General features: G+C 36.2%; 1 protein-coding gene across 1 annotated transcript in view; it reads left to right on the top strand.

The window, feature by feature from the left end:
* The window catches only part of LOC116177399 (lutropin-choriogonadotropic hormone receptor-like), a 229,684-nt gene that overhangs the window by 171,798 nt on the left and 36,060 nt on the right, over positions 1-21,826 (top strand). Inside the window, exons 4-5 of the mRNA XM_031496372.1 lie at positions 19,793-19,867; positions 21,258-21,332. Coding sequence (XP_031352232.1) covers positions 19,793-19,867; positions 21,258-21,332 — 150 coding nt within the window. The remainder of the gene's footprint in view (positions 1-19,792; positions 19,868-21,257; positions 21,333-21,826) is intronic.

The following is a 21,826-nucleotide window of genomic DNA, read 5'->3' on the forward strand; positions in this document are numbered from 1 at the left end:
CACTACAAAGACAGGTCCACCGAATAAAGTTACACGCCCTAGCACACTTAAAAAACACATAACTCCTTCTTCACAGAAACACACCACATTGTCACAACCCACTCGTATACAACCGAAGCGCAAAAACCTTAACAGCACCACAGGCTCACAAAGTACTGCAATATCTCCACCAAAAACCCAAGCAACCTCACAAATACGACCTCAGGAACAAATAAACACCATAAATACAATTAAAAAACACAAAACTCCTTCTTCACAGAAACACACCACGTTATCACAACCCACTCGTATTCAACCCAAACGCAAAGCCAAAGAAACACTTACACAATAAATTCCATTTAATAAAATTACAGGAATTATAATAGTGATTTTTTTTTGTTTTGTTTTCCTCTTTCCTGATAGCGTTGGCTATTGTGCCCATCAATAGGTATGTTGGTAAGTACGAATTACATAGTATCCCTAGATGTCCAATGTACGTGTGATTTTTCTTTTTTTTTTTTTTTTAATTTTATTTTGATTTTTTTTAAGGACCCTACATAACTTCACCAGACACAGACACAGACACAGACACTAATCGTTACTTGATTTTTAATCCGTGCGATTAGTTAACCAGGCTAGACCTGAGTTCTCACAAGAAACACCGACCATAATAATAATAATAATACCTCACCCTCACCCAATAAAGTTACACGGCCCAGCACAGCTAAAAAACACAATACTCTTTCTTCTCAGAAACACACCACGTTATCACAACCCACTCGTACTCAATCCAAACGCAACAACCTTAACAGCACTACAGGCTCACAAAATACTGTAATGTCTCCACCAATAACCCATGCAACAACAGAAATACAACTTCAAGAACAAAGAAACACCATAAATACAACTAACGCAACATGCACTACAAAGACAGGTCCACCCAATAAAATTACACGCCCTAGCACAGTTAAAAAACACATAACTCCTTCTTCACAGAAACACACCACAATTTCACAACCCGCTCGTATTCAACCGCAACGCAAAAACCTTAACAGAACTACAGGCTCACAACATACTAAAATATCTCCACCAAAAACCCAAGCAACCTCACAAATACAACCTCAAGAACAAAGAAACACCATAAATACAAGTAACGCAACATGCACTACAAAGACCGGTCCACCCAATAAAGTTACACGCCCTAGCACAGTTAAAAAACACATAACTCCTTCTTCACAGAAACACACCACGTTATCACAACCCACTCGTATTCAACCCAAACGCAAAGCCAAAGAAACACTTACACAATAAACTCCATTTAATAAAATTACAGGAATTATTATAATGATTTTTTTTGTTTTGTTTTGTTTTCCTCTTTCCTGATAGCGTTGGCTATTGTGCACTAATCGTTACTTGATTTTAATCCGTGCGATTAGTTAACCAGGCTAGACCTGGGTTCTCACAAGATACACCGACCATAATAATAATAATATATATTACGTGCTTTGCAAAACAAAATAATACTTGCACTAGTCAAAACAACAAACATCAATACATTAAAGATAACTACATCTAATTAGTAATTAATTCAGGTAGGTATAGTAATCTTAAGGAATTCCTCAACAGAGTAGAAAGCCTTTTCCTTAAGGAATTTCTTAACCTTCAGTTTAAAACTTGAGAATGCTAACTCTTTAACATCATTTGGCAGGTGATTGAAACATTTTAAGCCAATAATTTCTGTTCCGTCCTGAGACTTGGTAAGTCTACGGAACGGCACCGGTAACAACATCCTACCTCTAGTTGTATAATTATGTGGTATTTCTTGCTGAAATCTATTAATATTTTGTTTTATATAACATACACACACTAAGATAAACACACATGGAAAAGTAAGTATTCCTAATTTAACAAAACATGGACGACAGTCTTCACGATATCCTAAATTAGTGATTACTCTAATAGCACGACGTTGTAATTTGAAAATGTATTTAGCATGTGAAGAATTGCCCCACACCAAAACAGCGAAGACATCAAGCTATGAAATAGTGCATAGTACGCATTACGTAAAACGAACTGGGATACATTTTTTTGTAAGCGACGTAAAACAAAAAGGTTTCTATTGAGTTTAGCAGAGATATTATTAACATGCGACCGGAATGACAATAAATGGTTTTGTTTGAAAAATTCAGAACTACAAAATATGAATTAACTGATTCTCTTTATACACTCATTTTTCGTACCGATTTCCGCTAAATTCTGCTAAGTAAATTTACGTTACATTACAATAGGCATTATGGTGGATTTCACAAAAAATTATAGCCTTACAGGCTTTCGTTCTATTCGGGTAAAGGAAGGACAGACAATAGTTTATGTAATGTGACTTCTCTGTAAACAAATTGAATCGAATGATTAATAGTTATTTGTGTACCAAGGCCGTAAAAGTGATCTTTTTTGGCCGAAGCTGCTGTTTGTGGCCGAGGCGGTAGCCGAGGCCGCAATTCAGATGAGGCCTAACAAATCACTTTTGGCCAAGGTGCACACAACATTTTTTAGGCGATCATCAAAAAAAGAATTCAAAAATTTGCTCATAAACCTATTTTTTCTGAAAATCATAGTTATCTTAGACAATTAAAAACAAAGCAATTCCTGTCATATGTAATAAATTATAATTAGCATCTTTGCGTGTGTTTTGTGCGTATCAAAATGGGTGATAGCGACAGTTCAGGATGAAATTTTGGAAGCTGCAAGCTTGCGAACCTAAGCCATATATGATATAAGATCAGGCGTTTGAGAGTAAAAGTACAATCGCAACCTCCTCCGCTGCACAAGATTTTAATAATGTCAAATGCAATAGGTCCTTCGTAACTGTGGCTTCCAAGACCTTATAGTTAACATGCTGTACAATTATTAGAAACCTGATTACCTACTTTGATGGCAGGTATAGGTAGCTACTTGTGTTCTCGGTTAATTGCTGGTGATTCTTCGCATAATAATGCAAGCCATAACATCTTCCTCATGTTTTGGTTCTACACTTCAAAAAGGTCTGCAAGCAGCAAAGATTGAAACGTCAAACTATAATTTTAAATGTGAACGTTGTGATTATGCAAAATAGTGTGAAACATTCCTACAAGTCCGAAAATGAAAAAAACGCACGTGGATGGCCCAATCCTTGATGGGGTAGACCAGATAGACGCTTTGTATTAAACAGATTACTGTTTCTCACACATCAGTTTCAAATAAGTAGGTATACAGTTTGACAGATGTGTACAATAAAGTAAAGTTTGACAGAAGCGTACAATAAAGTTAAACTTTATGGCCGCAAAAGCGTCCACAAAATCAACGTTTTTGTGATGATAGCCTAAAAATTATATTATGGCATGCATGAAATATCCACATTTGCTGGAGCGTTATCGATTGTACATATTCTGACTGTAAAAGACTATTTTTTTATTATGAAATTGAGGTAGATTGAATTTACTGACAAACACACGTGTTTTCTTGGATAAACAATATCTAGTTGAACATAGAAAATTACACCAAATATTTGTTCAGATGAAATATATAACCAAATTTTTGCGAGTGCATTCATGAATACAGAGCGTTACATAACCGCATGTAAAAAAAATGGGTGATACAGGGGATCAGGACTAGCACTTTTTCCAAATAAACCGAGGGTCCAACGTGTTTCGTTTGGGAGCCACCCTCAAAGCAGTGGTGAAATTTTGATTATAATTTTTTTTTCGGCAACCATAAGAGTTACAAAGATGGGTGGCAAGTTTTTGAATAGGTTTTCGAGTATGTACTATCCGATTTTGAAAAAAAATTCCTACTACGAAAGGGCGCACCCCTACTTGGGGGTGCGAAAAAAAGTCTGATTTCGACGAAATTTGGTATCTGGGGGTTTTTGAACATGAAAATGACGAATATGGAATTAGTTTTTGAAAATTCGAAAAAAAAGTTCCACTGCAATTCTTGGCCGGACAACGAAAATGGAGAGAATTCCACGAAATTTGTTGTATAGATACTTAATGAGTGAAGGAACCAAATTGTCGAACGGTTCTTTAAAATAACTTTTCAAACAAAAGTTATACTTAGTTATACAAAGTGTCCCCCGCTTCCTAGTGAGTGATCTTATTTCGCATGTAGGTAATTGAAACTGTCGCAAATAAAAAAATAACGATTTATCGCTTACAATTAATAACATAACTCAAGCACTGATATACGCTACAACTTGCTTATATAGTAAACAACAATGATTCGAAATGTTCTACAATAAACACGTCATTTTTCCCAGAAAGATTGCGTCACATCCGCCTTCGCTCTTATCGCCGATGACTAATATTTCATGGCGCCTCGATGTCTTTCGGGATTTCCGGAATGTTCGTTACACTGCCCCCCCCCCTCGTAAAAATGGTGCGTCTCGCAACACGGACGACGGTGATAGCGGAGACACAGTACCAGTTCCTCTGGAGTTAAAGCAGTAGACCAATACAACCCGAGTTCCGAAGTAATACAGCATAAATTCCACGAAAGTGGATTGTCGTGTACGTGGTCGCGGTCTGACTCGGGCTCGTTCTGTGCAACCGATTTTCCACTGGTTTTCTTCGTGGTACTTTCTGTATCCGATATATTAAGTCGTGTACTCTCTTTCTCTGTTACAGTTTGTAATGAGAGTTTGGTCCACGAATGTTCTCGCAAAATCGTCTACTTCAATTCGAACGTATACTCACTTAAATTATTAGAAGTCAGAGCAAAGGGATTTAAGGGAGTCGATCAGGTCTGTGAGTCTGTCTTTGCACACGATAACTGGCTTTTTTAAAGCCGCTTTATGGTGCGTTAATACAATCATTACTTACTACCATTAAATAATTAAGAAATAGCCAATAGAATCAAAGGTTAATTGTGCGTCGCTAACCCACGAGACCATACCTTTGTTCCTATTGGTTATTCTGAATGACCTAATGATAATGATTGTATAAACTCACAAATACACGCGGTTTATTAAACGGCAGAGCAAAGCGATGCAAGCTTTATAGGGGAGTCGATGGTGTCCGTCTGTCCGTAAACACGCTAACTGGGACCGATTTGGTTCAAACTTTGCACAGTTGACTTATATGCCACAAGTAATAAGTCTATTGAAAATGGGTCAAATCCAATGACCTCTTGGGGTCACGCCTCTCTGTCTCTGCCAGACGCTTGTATCTATTTAGTTCAAACTTTGCACAGGTGACCTATATGCCACATGTAATAAGCCTATTGAAAATGGGTCAAATCCAATGACTCCGTGGGGTCACACCGAAGTGCTCTTTATGAATTTATTAGATTTGCAATCTTGTTCGACACAACACTTTAGTTTCTGTTTCTAATATAAATGACTGTAATATGTTTACACGGCTACCGGTTTGATCAACTCTGCACACTTTGGGTTGGAACTCTCGCTGATACCTTGGAGTTCACACATTTCACTACCAGACCCTGTATCTAAAAATGTTGAACCTTCAATACTTTCTGCAGTTGCAGTTCGGGTTGAAACGACTTATTACTGGATTGACTGAAGAAGTAGTCCTCTGGCGGAGCAGGACCCTGTATGCAATGTAGTGTATAGAGAGCATCGCCCATTTTTTTCCAACTCGTGGAGGTTTTAAGTTATGACGTATATGCATTAAATCGCGTACCTATTCATTTAATCCATTCACATTAATTCACAAATGTCACTGTAGTGTAGACCCATCAAGTTGCATATTAAATGAAAGGTGTTTGTTAGAACTAGTTAAATTTAATCGAATATTATTCAGTTGTTGTCACTGGTTCGAGACATTATTGGCTGGCTGGCTGGCAGCTAATGCGGGCCGTAGAAGAACGCTTGCAGAAAGCCGAAGAGTGTACCGGGGTCGTGTAATTAACAATTTTAGGAACGGGGATACATGATGTGGGGTCGGCGACATCAGTTTCTTCAGTTAAATCGGTATTATGTAAGGGATGGTTGTCGCTAACTGGGCTGAACCATTGAATAAATAAAGCTGCTTACAAATTTTTTTAATACTTTCAACGTTATTGTAATGGTATAGACTACCATACAACCTTACATTCAAAGAACCCTTGCGGAAATCTTGAAATGACTAGCTAAATTTTTCGAGGTGAAGTCGTGAAATACTCATGGTGTAATAAGTAGCGTTGTAATATCAATTTCAGGTTAGAAAGGTAGGGTAGGGTAGGTTCATGTCGACGAAGACATTTGAATATGTATATAGGCTGGAGTGTATAAGGGTGCTTATTTGCTTATAGCACTATCAATGATTAATGAAAATGCACAATTAAGATTTATAATTGCCTTTAAGGTCGAACAGTATATTCACAATTCCTGCCGATGTAATTACTACAAGAAAAAACCTCAACGTCCGCCTGTTGTTTGCGCATCTTAATTTTCTCTGCGGCTCGAAGACAGTTTTTCCTATATTCATCTGTCGGATGAAATTTTTACAACTATCCGCTGGCTCCAAGATTGTTTTTCAAACCAGTGTAATTTCTAAATAATTTTAGTTACGTATCAATTACCTATGCGTTGAGTCATCACGTTTTGGGTTATATTGTAGTAGACTGTATACACGAAATATCAATTTGCGTCATTCGAGGAGTGATTAAGGTGCGGATATAATAAATTATACCTATAGTTCACTGATATTGGTAGAACAAAAACGTAATCAATTTTCCGTCTACTGACAGTCGTGGTACACCTTAATTGACACAAGCTGGAAAATACTTGTCCTACTTTCCATCGAGTTATATCGCATTAATGCGGTCAAAGCGTCTCACCCTTACATTCGGTTTCAGTTTCTGGTCGTACAGCCAGGGGTTAATTAGGAGCTTTGGGCAGTGTGAGTAAATAGAAACCTTGTAGGTGATTATTCATATAGTTTATTACATTACATTATTGAAATGCAATCAAATTTCCCAATGCGTAGCTAATTGATGGGATCTTACTAAAATTAATCCATTATCAAGGAGGGTGTAAGATACTAATCACTCCGGTACTCCCTGTAGATGCAAATAGTAGGTGGATATAAGCAATCGAATTTTGGCAGTTTGATTGCCGTAGGTTCAATGTTTGCTAAGCATACCTCCGTAATTGAATTCCACAACCATCCTTTGGGCTCAAATTCGTGTGAATATCCGAACGGACAACGGCACCTACTTATCACATTACAATTGATGATTCCGCATCTGGTAGCCGCTATGAAAAACAATGTGTAGTACAAATAACTCATTTGGATGTTAAGTTAAGGGCAGCTTCTGTTCTACTGTTTGAGTATACTTTCATCCCTATACGCGCCGTTCTTATTTTGGGTTGTACGCTATCTCAACCAGACTGTGATTAGTTTAATGGCCAGCACGAGAAACCTTTAAGTTAATGGTCTGTATTAAATTTCGTCTAATCGCCAACAAGGAGATAAATGCCCCGAACAACTTAAGTGGATAGAAATTCTAAACTTCAAAGTTTAACTGGAGTTGTGCCTTGAACAATATTTTGCTGTTTAACAGTTAATTTCCAAATGTAAAGATTTATCTGTTGTAGCAAAACAAAGGGTCTAGGTACAATCTACACCACATTGCTACAACGACCTAATTGTCTTAAGTTCCCCATCACATCAAAGTAGTAGAATTCAGACTAAATTACAAGTTTACCAAATACCGCAAAAAAAAAGAATTTCCTCTAGAAATTCTTCAATTGGTGTCCTTTTGTAGTACAGATAGATCGAATAAGTTTATGGATTCAGAAGAAATAATTAAAAGAGAAGCAATTAGTTTAAGGCTTTCGGGTGTGGGGGGCACATCTCCCACACGAAATATATTACAGATTACTTGAGTTAACACCTTACACCTATCCACTTTGCATATTCAATGTGTCCAAGATAAGGATGTCTATCATGATGATCTAGAAAACCATAGAAGTTTACGACGACGGTCAAATTAGGTAAAAATTGCGCAATTAAACTGTGATTATCACGCTTTAAAGAAAACCAGAAAATTCCGTTTACTTCCGAAGATATGCTAGAAAAACCGAAATTTGCCGATTTTGTTTTTATTTTTTCCTGATATTATTTGAACAGTTACGGAAAAATAAATAAACACTTTCTTATTGCCATTATTTTTAAGCTCTAAAAGACAACGAGAAATCGCATCAACTTTATCTTTTTATATGGCCCGTAAAAAAAGTACATAGGTACTAGTTTTGAGTAGCATTTTTTATTACGAATACAACGATGCACGGCACAAAAAACAGCCAAAGTTGGCAACTCTGTTGGTTTCAACAGGATGGTGGATTCGCGCATAACGCTTCTAGTCGTGCAAGAATACCAATCGGTCAAATTTCCCATTTTACAGGGTATTTGTCCTAGGGGCATTCTCACACGATTAAGGCGTTGTGCTCCGATGCACCATCCTGTTGAAACCAACAGTTCCTGAATTATACTAAAAACACCTAACATAACCCTAGGTACGGATAGAAAATGTATCTTGACAACTCGACATAAACAAAGAATCAATAATACTGAAAATAAAGAAAGATGCTCAAGGTCTTTCAATAGTATACCACGCGCTTACGATCCATTGAAGCAAATTAATTAAAAGAAATCTTAATTACCTTAAAGTGTTAATAATCCTAATACCCGGTTTTCTTTAACAGATGCACAAAAACACAAACACCATTAACGTCCTTTCTGAATCTTTATTTGTTTCCTCTTTCTTGATTATTGACTTAGAAGAAGAGGCCTTCTTGTCATTTCAATTGTATATGTGGGCGATCGGGGCGCCTGGAAGAAATATAGCCATTGGTGAGGTCATCACTTTATAATAAATAATAATAAACCATTTATTTACATTCTTGTAGTAGGTAACTCGGTAGTAACAGAAACCTAACCTACATACCTACCTATAAGATATAAATGTAAATGTAAAAATGTCCAAAATGAAACTTAACCATATCCCAGCACAGATTGCACAAAGCCGTAATAAACAATTTTTAATGAATTTTCATTGCAGAACCGTTTTAACTTTCGAAATAGGTAGACATATCTCCTTAGTTTGAGCACAAGTTATGTGAAGTGATGGTGTTTGTCAATGTAGTCCAGTCAACCTGTGTTTTTAGTGGGAAAAAATAGTATAAAGCTAATTTTTTCCCCATCGACTACTACCATTTAGACAAGTGTTTAGCCAAAAGTCCCCGCCCCTACCCCTCTTGCTTCCCCCCCTGTGCCCCCCTAAACATGCAAAGTGTAGGGGTTTCGTAAATCGCGTCTCTCTCGATTACTAAACAACATATCGGATTGAAATTTATTTTCTTTAGTATAGCATTGTCTACAAATATGTTTCAGTTGACTTTCGTCGTAACTTTTACCGTTTGTTTGTAATTCGCATGAAAAGGTAAAACGTTGTATATTTTTCGGCACGTAATTTTACTTTTTGTCGCAGAAATTTTTAGGCCGACATTTTATCAAAAAATGTTACCTACAAAAGTTGTAGCTCCCATTATTACCTTTAAAATGATATGCAATAGTACTTACTTTGTTAAAGAGCCTGCGAGATTCAGCCGGTGTAATGCAGAATGCGTACCCAGTCGTGGCGGGTTCCGCATCAAAGATAGGCGGTGCGGCGTTGCAATGCTAATATTATTGTACCTATTATAGGTACACATAGTGAGAGTGTTTTTTTTTAACTTTAAGGTACACTATTGCATTTTCTTTAAACAAAACCCAACGAGTCTCAGTGAAACCTAAATTCCACCTTTTTTTAATTTGTATCAAATATTAAGTCCTTGTATAGGTAGGTACAGCTAAAAAACGTATTTTAAATAGTTTTTTGTTTGAAAATGCATGTAATATTTTGTTTGTTATTTTAGAAGAAAATAATTGCAGTATCTTAATTTTAAGTAAAACATATTTTCAGATTATTCACATTAAAAAATAAATTGGTGTTGACCATTTCCGATTTCCTAAACTTCCTTGACAAGTTCTTCATTTTCCTCGACTTCAACCAAAGTTACATTGCTGCATGATCCATCCCCAGTCCGTAGCGCTGATTTCCTTATCTCCATTCCATTTTTGAATTTGATAGATGCTCGATAAGCATGTTGTTCAGCAGCTCCAGATGTTGGAGAGAGGGATGCGATGTTAAATTTGAATTTTAATGACATTTTTGCAACAGCAGCTTTAAGTTACATTGAATATCTACTGTCATTTAGACATGCAGACCTTGTGCATCCATATAGTTTCAAGAAAAAAGCCTCTACTACCTCTTTGAGAATATTTGTGTCTGCCTGTTTTTCATAAAACTGTTAAGCTTTTGTGCGATCATTTGATGAACTTAGCAATTTGTACTCGTTGATTTTGCCTTTGCCGAATAAAGAAGACGTGGTATCACATCCTGTGATATCACGAAAAAATAATATCACATCCTTCATATCACCAATCTCTTCACGGGTCTTGCTGATGTCATAGGTTGATGGTGTGCCAGAGGGTTTGTGAAAGAATAGTTGTACATTTTGGCACTGTGGTAGCCCTAAGAATAGGCCTCACACTTTGAATCTGGGAGACATCTATTGCTCTTCCAAAATTAACGCGTACAAATTGCTAAGTTCTTCAAATGACAATATTATGAAAAACAGGCAGACAAAAATATTCTCAGAGGTAGGAGAGGTTTTTTTCTTAAAACAAATATGGATGCACAAGGTCTGCATGTCTGAATGACAGTAGATATCCAATGTAACTTAAAACTGTTGCAAAAATGTCATTAAAATCCAAATTTAACATCGCATCCCTCTCTCCAACATCTGGTGCTGCTGAACTACATGCTTATCGAGCATACTATCAGATTCAACAAGTTAAAAAGTAATCGTAAACGATTTACATAAAGCGCATTTCCACTTGCATTCATTTCCCATTTGTAAGATGCAACTTCTGTTAAAATCGTAAAAATACGGCCACAAATATGAAAGATAGCGTTGCACATGGGCAATCCATTTTTGCCGTGCTTCTTCAAGTTCAGTTTATGAGAAGAATTTCATTTCAATGCTTTTCTAAATGAGAAACTTGGAACTGCGCATGCGCAAACCTAAATTTTGAAACTAATGTTAGATTTTCCTTTGTTCCAAGCGCCTAAATATCAAATTTCACTTAAATGCTTCCATAGATAAAAAAGTTTGCACTGCACATGCGTAAAACCAAATGTTGAAATTGGCGTTTGATTTTGCTTTATTCCATGTGCCTATGTATCAAATTTCGCTTAAATTCTTCCATAAATAAAAAAGTTGGCACTGCGCATGTGCAAAACAAAATTTTGAAACTGGCGTTTGATTTTCCTTTATTCCAAGTGGCTATGTATCAAATTTCATTTAAATACTTTTATAATTAAAAAAGTTTGCAATTCGGTTTATAAATGGTCGAGATGCGAAAAGGGCACTGTGAATTTTGAATCGATTCGACTCAACTTTTGGCATTGCGTATTATATGGCTAAAGCTATGCCCATATTGAATTTCATGCAATTCAGTTAATTTAATAACTAACGGAGATGTAAAAGAGATCGGACATTTCTAAACAAAGTTATCGTTCACACGGACAGATACAGGGACAGACAGACAAAGGAACAGACCAACAGACAGACGACAGACAGCAATACAAAATTATAAAAGATCTCTAGGATCGCTAATAAACGGGAAAAGTGTAAAATTATAGAACATGTAAAAAACGGTTTTTTGTTTTTTTTACAATAACTTTTTTGTAAGCGGTACAGAAAAAATTCCTTCCTTGGTGCAAGACTCGACACCATAACGAACCAAATAGCGAAAAAAGTAGAACAATAGCTCTTAAGATAAAGAACTAGTAGCGTCGCAAAACGAGAGGACGGACGGACGGACAAAGTGGCCACAATAGCGCATTTTTTTTTATTTTTGTGGAAATGCGCTAAAAATTGATCCTGCAACTGCAAAAGGCTTGCGAAGGTAATTGCAGCTGTTTTAAAGTAGCACTTGATTGCACAGAAATGTGTGGGAACTGTGGCGGATCATGCAGTAATGTAACTTTGGTAGAAGTCAAGGAAAATGAAGAACTTGTCCTGGAAGTTTAGGAAATCGGAAATGGTCAATACCAATTTATTTTTTAATGTGAATAATCTGAAAATATTTTTTACTTCAAATAAAGATACTGCAATTAGTTTGTTCTAAAATAACATAAAAAAATATTACCTGCATTTTTAAACAATAGTTATTTACATAAACGTCAGGAAAATGTCGAGTAAGTATTGAAGTGCGAGGCCCCTTTGGAGACCAAGTACTTTAATTTCCGAGTCAGGTAATGTCATTTTACTGACGAGGTTTGTATTAAATTTTACCCGAAATCGTATTTTAATATCAAATTTCAATTTTTATATAGAACTTTTGATTAATGTCAATCTCTCAGTGGTGACAGGAGTCTTTATAGACATTTGGAAATGTCACAAATGCGGCCGCTAATTGGGAAAGTGACGCTGCGGCCGGTAAAGTGACAGGTGCGGCCAGTAAAGTGACAAACGGCAGAAAACGTAGTCTGCTCTGCCTCTGTCATGGACACTAAAATTTCCTGACAGAAAGTAAGCATGAAAATGAAGGTTTCAGGACGATTTTGGGTAATACAAAACTATTTAAAATACGATTTTTAGCTGTATACAAGGACTTATTATTATTTGACACAAATTTACAAAAGGGTGGAATTTAGGATTCACTGAGACTCGTTGGGTTTTGTTTAGAGAAAATGCAATAGTGTACCTTAAAGTTTAAAAAAAAACACTCACTATACAACAATATTAGCATTGCAACGCCGCGCCGCCGGGCCCACCTCGACCGAACCACAGGGGGGGGGAAGCAAGAGGGGTAGGGGCGGGGACTTTTGGCTAAACACTTGTCTAAATGGTAGTAGTCGATGGGGAAAAAATTAGCTTTATACTATTTTTTTCCTTCAACTGGTGTTTTACGACACAGGTTGACTGGACTAATGGTAACACGAAGATATTTGATGTGCTCCCTTTAAGATATAGGTACTTAGAGCACAACTACAATTAATCTGATTTATGGATTTTTATTTTATCATATGTTTGAAATTTGTAAGAGTGAAAAGGAATATAAAGAGTTTTGGTGTAGTTTAGAGACAGCAAGTTTTGGTTTAGATAACATACGAGTACAGACAAGTAATACGATGTCGATTGTTTGACGTGTTCACAAGTATCTCCTACCGCATACAATACAGTGTCGTCCGCATAAGAGACTATAGTCGCTCGTTCAAAACATAAATTAATTATGCTGTTTATGCATAATAGGAACAAAACCGGACCTAGGATGGAACCTTGGGGAACTCCACTTACCACTTGTTTGGAACTACTTAGGGTACCATTGATTACAACCGTTTTGCTCTATATCCGCAACAAAACATTTGAGTAATGACAAACATACTCCACAAATCCCGTATAATTCCAACTTTTCAAATAAAATGGAGTGTGAGACCGTGTCGAACGCCTTTGCAAGATCCAGAAAAACAGCCACTGAAGGTTGTGAAAAGAGTGAATATCTCGAAAACGGTCTTGAAGTAGAGAAGTCACAAAGGCAAAACGAATCGTCTGGACGAGACATGGGTGTCTATAATTGGTGAGGTCAAAACAAATATCTCGAAAGTACTCATAAAGAAAGTCTTAAAACTTTCAGTTTAAATACTCTCAAAGGGCGAATGTCTCGAAAATGGAAGGTACGTGCAAAGGGAAAATGCAATATTGCGGAGAATCTATATAACAACTCGATCCTTCTTGTATTATATCACGTTGATTTTAACTTTGTGCCAGGCAGCCATTAAATGTTTATGTGTCATCGCCATTAAATACGTACCAAGAAGCTAAACATCGATAAATATAGCATGCTACAACCTTATAACCCGATTATTTACAAAGCTATTTTGGTTTTTTTCGCAACGATCTGGGTGCATAAATAACGATTTTGACATGTTTTGATCAACATCCATGTGGTCGCCAAAAATGCATCAAATTTCTATCTTGGGCATTGAGATGCTCTTAGTTCTTTCCCAACGATCTTGGTGCATAAATCACGATTTTGATATGTTTTGATCAAAATCCACGTGGTCGCCAAAAATGCATCAAATTCATGTCTTTGGCATTGAGATAATGCTCCTAGTCTTTTTCCCAACGATCTTGGTGCATGAATAACGATTTTGACATATTTTGATCAAAATCCATATGAAAAATATTTTAGCATCTTTAAATCACACACATGCGGTTATCAAATTTGCACGTTATGTACTCTCTCAGCATCAAAATAATGCGTTTGAAACTTTTACAACTCCAAATTCATGTATAAAGGATTACTTTGGGTACATTTTGCTCTGAAACTTTTGACCTAGACCACAGAGAAGTGTTTTATTGAATTGCGACACATCTCAAAGCAATAGGGAATAATCTAGCGAAAGTCCGAACTCCGAACTCGCTATAATAACCGCATGTGTGTGATTTAAAGATGCTAAAATATTTTTCATATGGATTTTGATCAAAATATGTCAAAATCGTTATTCATGCACCAAGATCGTAGGGAATGAAATATGTTGATTTTTATTATATTGAGCCCGCAGTTTTTCCTGTTCCCGATTCACTCGAAGTCCTATAATTTTATTCCTGTTGAACCAGCTTCCTGAAGATCAATATCCGTACGTCCTTAATATCCAAAGGAGCCATACACTAAATTTCAACACAATCGGTCACTTTTAAAAAGAGCTATAGCGCACACGGACGGACGGACGACAATACAAAAAACTATAAAGGATCTGAGGATCCTTAATACTTAATAATGTCATTTCCGTTATAACGTGTACGAGTTCCTTGAAAGTGTTCAGCAAGTAATTTGCCCTGTGCACCGCAAAGAAACTTTTTTATCAATTGAATGACTTTGAAAAGAATTTACGCTACATTGAGCTGTTGTATGGTAATTGAAAGGTGATTGGCCCATTATTTTCGAATATAAAAAGATATTACCGAAGAAACTTTTTGTCGAAACTTCCTATGAAACGGAGATGTTCAGCTCATTAATTGCGTCTATTACCAGCAGACGGATTTTTTAAATGATAATAATAATAATAGCTATTCAAGTAAGTTAAATCATATCTTCTTGCTGTAGAATATTACGAGGGTTTGAAATTTGTTTTCTTATGACAGTTGTATTATTAACTGAACATTAGAAATTAATATTCTCCCATTCATGCTACGAAACACTCATCGCGACCTTACCATCCTTCATGAAATTACCATGCGTATGTTTTGAGTGTGTTTTCTCAACTCATCTTATTAAATTAAATTACCTCTGGCAATCCGATATTACACCAACGCTATTAAATTAACGACTTGCAAGAGAAATTTACCTAAACAGCCTAGAGTAGTTAGTAAAATTGATAATGGGGATGAGGCGCGGTTAGTTCCGAAGCCTGTTACAATTATAGTATAAAGGATCAATCAAAATTCATGAAATTAGGCGAAATTATAAATGAACCGGCATTTCGATTAATAGGCACGAAGTTTTGCGAAGTTTTTAATGTTCTATTTCTGACAGGCACGCGAACGAATAAACTGTTCCATAAATAAAACGTGTCAAACAGGACTGCTGCCGAAAGGGTAATTGTTTTATAAAAAATCGAATGTTTTATAAACCCAATGACGGCGTTAAATTAAAAACGCACAGATTAACTAAATAGGGCAACTAGATAAAAAGACGAATAATTACAAAGTTTAGCCCAGAGTAGTTTTATTAGATGAACATAACTCTGCAAGGTATTAAATTCGCTAGCTGAAGCACTGAATACGTTTACTTATTCAATGCTGAAAGTCAGTTAGGATGAGGGGTAGCGCGTAACTATTTGGTAAACCTTAGCTCGGTGCTGGGTCTCGCGCATTTGGCCGCCACCTCGTTTAACCGTATCAACAGTTAAATCGGTTCCCTCTCTGCGAACTACGGCCTTTTCTTGTTTGTAATTATCAGAATATTTCTGTAAAAGCAAAAACGTAGGTGTACATATTCAGGGATTTAGCGTGCCCAGGGGGTAATAGCAGACCCTAACAGCAGACCCCTTTGGGAATTGTTGTTAGGGTCTCGAGAAACTTCATGCGAAATTTGGTGTTTGTATCCGGCTGGTAAATAGCTTTTCACTAAGAGACATCACTATTGTTAGTCACGTTATTATGTAAAAATGAGTACTCATAACATACCTTCGAAATTTTTTCCATACCGAAAAGCACAGCCAAACACTCGCGTTCTGTTGCAGAGTAATTAAGCTCGGCTTTGTTTAGTATAGGTACGTGAAGCATATGCAATTACATGCCCATCATGATCTATAGGTCCTATACCATCCCAACATACCCAAGAATTCAGCTTTTTTTTAAATTATTTGTTAACTTATCATCCTTGAGTTTAAATAGACTTCCTAAATATCGATATGTTTCACAAATGTGCTAGAAGCAATAATAATATCGTCTAAATAACAAAAATATTTTCTCTAAGAAGTGGAATTAGCCAATTTGTTTATGGGGCCGGGCCGGTGCGTTCGCTATACCGAATGACATGACGCGCGTATTCGAACAATCCTCGCCGAGGTTCAGTAAGTGCGTTTTTTTCATAAGAATCAGGATAAAAAGGTACTCGATAGAACACCTGCTTTAAATCTATAGAAGATTGTCCTTTTTCCCGCCCTCATACAGGCGAAAAAATGTAATTTTCCTTGTCTAATTATAAGATATCTTATAATAATAAGATAATACTATAATCTTATAATGAGCGAACAAAAGAAACACTGTCCAAGTCATTGGCAGTACCTATCATTAGTCTGTAAAAATATTAGCTTCATTCATACAACCGTAACCTACTTATATCCGTAGAAAGATCGTGAAAACCCGACATGTGAAAATTTTGATCACTCTCGTTAAGTGTATTTCGAGCTAGCTCCCCTACTAATCTATCTGTGTGTGTGTCTGTCCGTCCGTGTGCACGATAACTTTGTTTAGAAACACCAGATCGCTTTGAAAATTAGTACACATGTTCTTAAGAATATAGGAAAGATCGCTATCGTTTTTCAGCTGCGAAGACCAACGGGCCAAAAAATTACAGCCCAAAAACTGCCCCAGCCTTCAAAAAAAGGGTTTCTTTTATCATTTCTGTTACATAGAACAATTTAATGTACTCCTTAACCCTCAAGCAACAAAAAAATCAACTTTTTATTTGCGCAATCCAATTTTTTTGTTTCTTAAGATACTAAAATGAAATTTTGTATAGACACCTTGAGTAAAAGTAAAGTAAAGCGGATTCAAAATTTGTTTTACAGACAGAATCAACCCCTTAAGTCTATAACTGGCCGTCAATTATTATCTGGTAATAATTTTACTGTGAACTCAAACGGAAAAACTAGAAAATGGAACAAGTGTAGTAAAGACTTTGTAATGACAACTCCGGCCGTAGAAAAGTTCAGTACTATACGATTTTTGTAAGCTTAGTTCTGCAATACAACGATAAATTATGATTTATTTTTAAACAGAAAAGAGTAAAATAGTGGTGAAATAAGTTGAATCTTTTACCAATAGTAAATTTTAGTTACGTAGGTAGTGGTTTACAATAAATGGAGGTTAATTGCCTGTCACCATCATCCTTCTTTACGAGGGTGGAAAATTTTTATCATCTATTTAAGCCCTTATTCTTTCAAGCTGATATGATCTTTAGGTATTTATTGCGTAAATAAGCGTTAACATAAATCCTTTTGCACTCGCCACTATCTGGGTTTTGTATCTCGCCATCTTGGACATACGTTGAATGCGTACTAGTCACGTGCATTTCTCAAGCGCAATTTTCTATTATTAAACTCTCACAACTGACACATAAACATGAATGGCGTGGATAAAGTATGAGTTAAAAGATAATAATTAACAGTAAGTGTTAACTTTCAATCGAGATATAAACAAATCTGTAGAAACTACAAGTAGGTACTTTTTTATCATTCACGTGACGTGCATCCTAAAAGAGCATAATCGGCGCTCAAAAAAAACAAATACCATTTGATATAATAGTGGAAGCCATTGATTCACAACTAAATGAAGAATCTAGCCTAAGTAAATGATCATGTTTATTACTAGCCGAAGCGATCCGGTCTATCGACCGCATTACGATTATTTTGGTGCAGTGTAAATAAATGAAACTACGGTTTGTATTGGCTATTTACAGCCTCCTCAATTTGCACTGTTCGAATTGCACCCGCTTACTTTTAGTTCATCGTCATAAAGCAAAGAATTGGTACAGGAGCAACTGTTCCACTCTGACTCATTGGATCTTAGTTATACTGTGTCCATGTCCAAAATAAGGATGTCTCTCATAGGGATCTCCGAAACCGTAGAAGATACGGCGATGGTCAAATTAGAGAAAAGATGTGCAATTAAAGAATGTTTTACAGAAAACCAAAAAATTCCGGTTACTTCCGAAGATATGCCATTAAAACCGAAATTTGCCGATTTCGTTTTTTTTTTTGAATTTATTAGGAGGTACCTCAACTGCCAGGGTTATTGGCACCCATTTACATTTAGTTAATATACCTACATTTGATTACTATAGTACAGTGAAAATTACAGAATACAGTTATGTTAGGTAAGTACACTATATTTGTTTGGTCATTTGTATTCCGTCCAGAAAAGCAATTACTGTTCTTCCGTTAGTCTTCTCCGGATTCAGTGCCACTTCCAGTGCGTCCGGCAGGTGCGTTGCTGTTCTTGTGTTCTGGTAGTGAGGGAATTCGATCAGTAGGTGCTTTATCGTCAAGTCCACGTTGCATTTTTCGCATTGGGGTGTTTCTGCCTTTTGTAGTAGGTGTTTGTGGGTGAGCTTGGTGTGGCCCAGGCGTAGTCGTGTTAGGGGCACCTCATATTTCCTGTTGGATAGCCTTTGTTTCCATCTCCTCACATTCGGTTTAATTGGTGTGAGTTTTTGTGTTGTCTCTGTCCATTTACTCTGCCATTGGTTTATAAGGTTTGTTTTTTGTCTGATCAGATACAAAAAAAGAACAAAAATACTTTCTCATTGCCACTTTTTGAGCTATACAAGACGCTGTTGAGAGATTTTCAATACAACGTTTCGTTTCGGAAAATTTTTACATATGGCCCGTATTCCGTAAAAAAGTACATTATGCATTTAGTAGCATTTATTATTACGAATACAACGAAGTACGGCACACAACAAAACAACAGTTGGAAACTGTTTCAACAGAATGGTGCACCAGCGCACAACGCCCTAATCGTGCGAGAATACCTTTGGGAGAAATTTTCCATTTTCCAGGAAATTTGTCGGATGATACAATAATACGAAGTGATATGCTCAATTCACTGGCAACTATAAATAGCGTGCGCTGGTAATTATTCAACTTTCAGTAATTAATGTGAATATCTAGGACGTAGACATTAAGCTTAATACTCTAATTAGTGAAGATTGTCCTATATGTAGCTTACGAAAGCAAGGTGTGTATAATTACATTACAGAATTAATTAAAGACCAGATAGGCGCACCTTAATATAAGACGATAAGGTATTTGTAGTATTCCTATTTTATATGGTGGAATAAATTGGCGTAGTAGCAAGTAATAGGTACCTTATGATTATTACGTTTGAACGTTGCAGTTTATTGCAAGGAAAAATTACTTATACAGCCACAAAAATAATATAAAAGCACGCCAGTTAGAATATTTCAATAAAACGTATCCCTTTTTGTTTCAGAATTGTTGAAGATGCTGCGATGGAGGTATTGAAGCGCGACTCACTTCTACCGTATGCTCCAACTTTACGAGAGTTGTAAGTTTCATATCTCAATCCTTAAAAAACCTTCGGTTATATATCTCCCTACATTTAAAGCTAAGATTAAAAAACGAGTTTGTAGGGCTGTAATTACCATACTTTCATTGCAATTTTTAGAGCGGAGTTTTACGTTGATTTACAATAATGCTGCAAGCAAAGGATACCTATCTTTACTGCAAGATTACAATTTCGAACAGCATAAATGAGTAAACTACTTATACAATAGAGGCTTTTCAATATAAATAAGGAATAAATACGCTGTGTTTATAAATTGTTTAACCAATGAAAATGTAATTTGGGCCCAAATTAGTCTTTAATTCATAGTTTTTGATGCAACTAATAAAATTTCAATCGGAAAAGTGGGAGTGCTAACTTGTTGTCTAGTTACCACCCCCGCCTTAGAATCGGTTTTCCGGCGGAACCAAAGCGGGTAGAAATTTTAATTTTGTGAAATTAGCCTTTAATTTATACGTGCCATTCCTTTGTATTAATTTTGAGAATTGTCCTTTTTTAATAAAAAAATTGTTTAAATAATGTATAAATTGTTTAAACAATGAAAATCTAATTTGGATAAAGTGGGGTTGCTAACTTGATTTCAACCTCACCTTAGAATCGAGTCTCCGGTGGAACTAAGCGGGTACAAATTCTAATTTTGTGGGTAGGTAGTCCTAAATTATATAGGCATATTTTTACTTGATTTGGGGAAAGTGGGGGTGCGAACTTTATCGACCTATTGACTTGCTATCTTTTTCACCGCCACATCGAAATTCTCTATTTATCGCTCATTTTGTTTGGGTGAAAGGGTAAATGCTTGCTTTCGGTGACCAAGAAACAAAAATTGATGAATTTCGATGTTGACCAGCAGTTTTGGATTTTGGAATTTTAATGCGCAGGAGAACACGGAAAATATGTTCACTAAGGGAACGCGTCGTCCTATGCGATAGAAGGGGAGAATTGGATAATAATGCGAACAGTGTTTCTTGCATTAATAAGCCTATCCATCAATTTGTTTATTTATATTCTTCTTTGTTCGTTCCATTCTCATAAAGCGTAAGCCAAGGGTGTAAGGTTAAATCAAAGTGAAGCTTTAGTGTATCGAAATTCATGTACGGATAACATACTCCCCATAAATTTTTGTGAATTATGAGACGTTGTCAGTTTTTGAGTAATGCGTCGATAAGGTAGTAGGTAACGCATTGTGACGGTAAATTTAAAATACGGGGTACATCGTAAACTAACCGATGCGTTATTATATTGACAGTAAACTTCATTGAAGAGTTCGCTCTTGCATTATTAAAGTTTAACAAATCCTATTACCTCTGTTTTGTAATAAAATTCAGGTTCTACAATTTTGCACATTTCATTAAGTGTTGTTTTCGATTTTCAGGACGCTCATAAATCTGGAAAACTTTTACTACTTCGAAACGGACGTTTTTCTACAGATTAAGCAACTGCAGTCAATGTAAGTACAATTCCAAATCTAATTACAATTCATTGCACGAAACGATCGGGAATATTTGAATATTCCCATGTTTGAGTTCCTGCGAAAAAGGTGCACGGAAAATTAACGAATGGCGATCTGCACTTAACATTAAAAGCCGCTAAAGCTTACAATTACATTGCGCGGCACAACTTTTCCCTGACTTAATGTGAACGTTTTCCAAAATTTATTGCTCTGATGTTTACGTGCTTTAATCCGTCCATTTCCAAGTTTTTCATTTTCCACTCTGCAAGTAGAGCGATATCAAATTTAGTAGCCGATTTCCCTTCTTTTAGTTTATTACATTGTCTGTTGAAGTTTTCAATTTTGAAATATATGACTGCTAAGTTTGTGACACCTCTCTTTTAAATCTGGTAGGAATAAAAATGGCGCTGTTCAGGAAAGTTTACGTTGGCAATTTTCCGTCCATCATGCATAAGAAAAAGGTTGCTCTTTATTATATATTTACAAAGGAA

This window comes from Photinus pyralis, unplaced genomic scaffold (genome assembly GCF_008802855.1).
Source record: "Photinus pyralis isolate 1611_PpyrPB1 unplaced genomic scaffold, Ppyr1.3 Ppyr1.4_LG1, whole genome shotgun sequence".
Lineage (NCBI taxonomy): Eukaryota > Metazoa > Arthropoda > Insecta > Coleoptera > Lampyridae > Photinus > Photinus pyralis.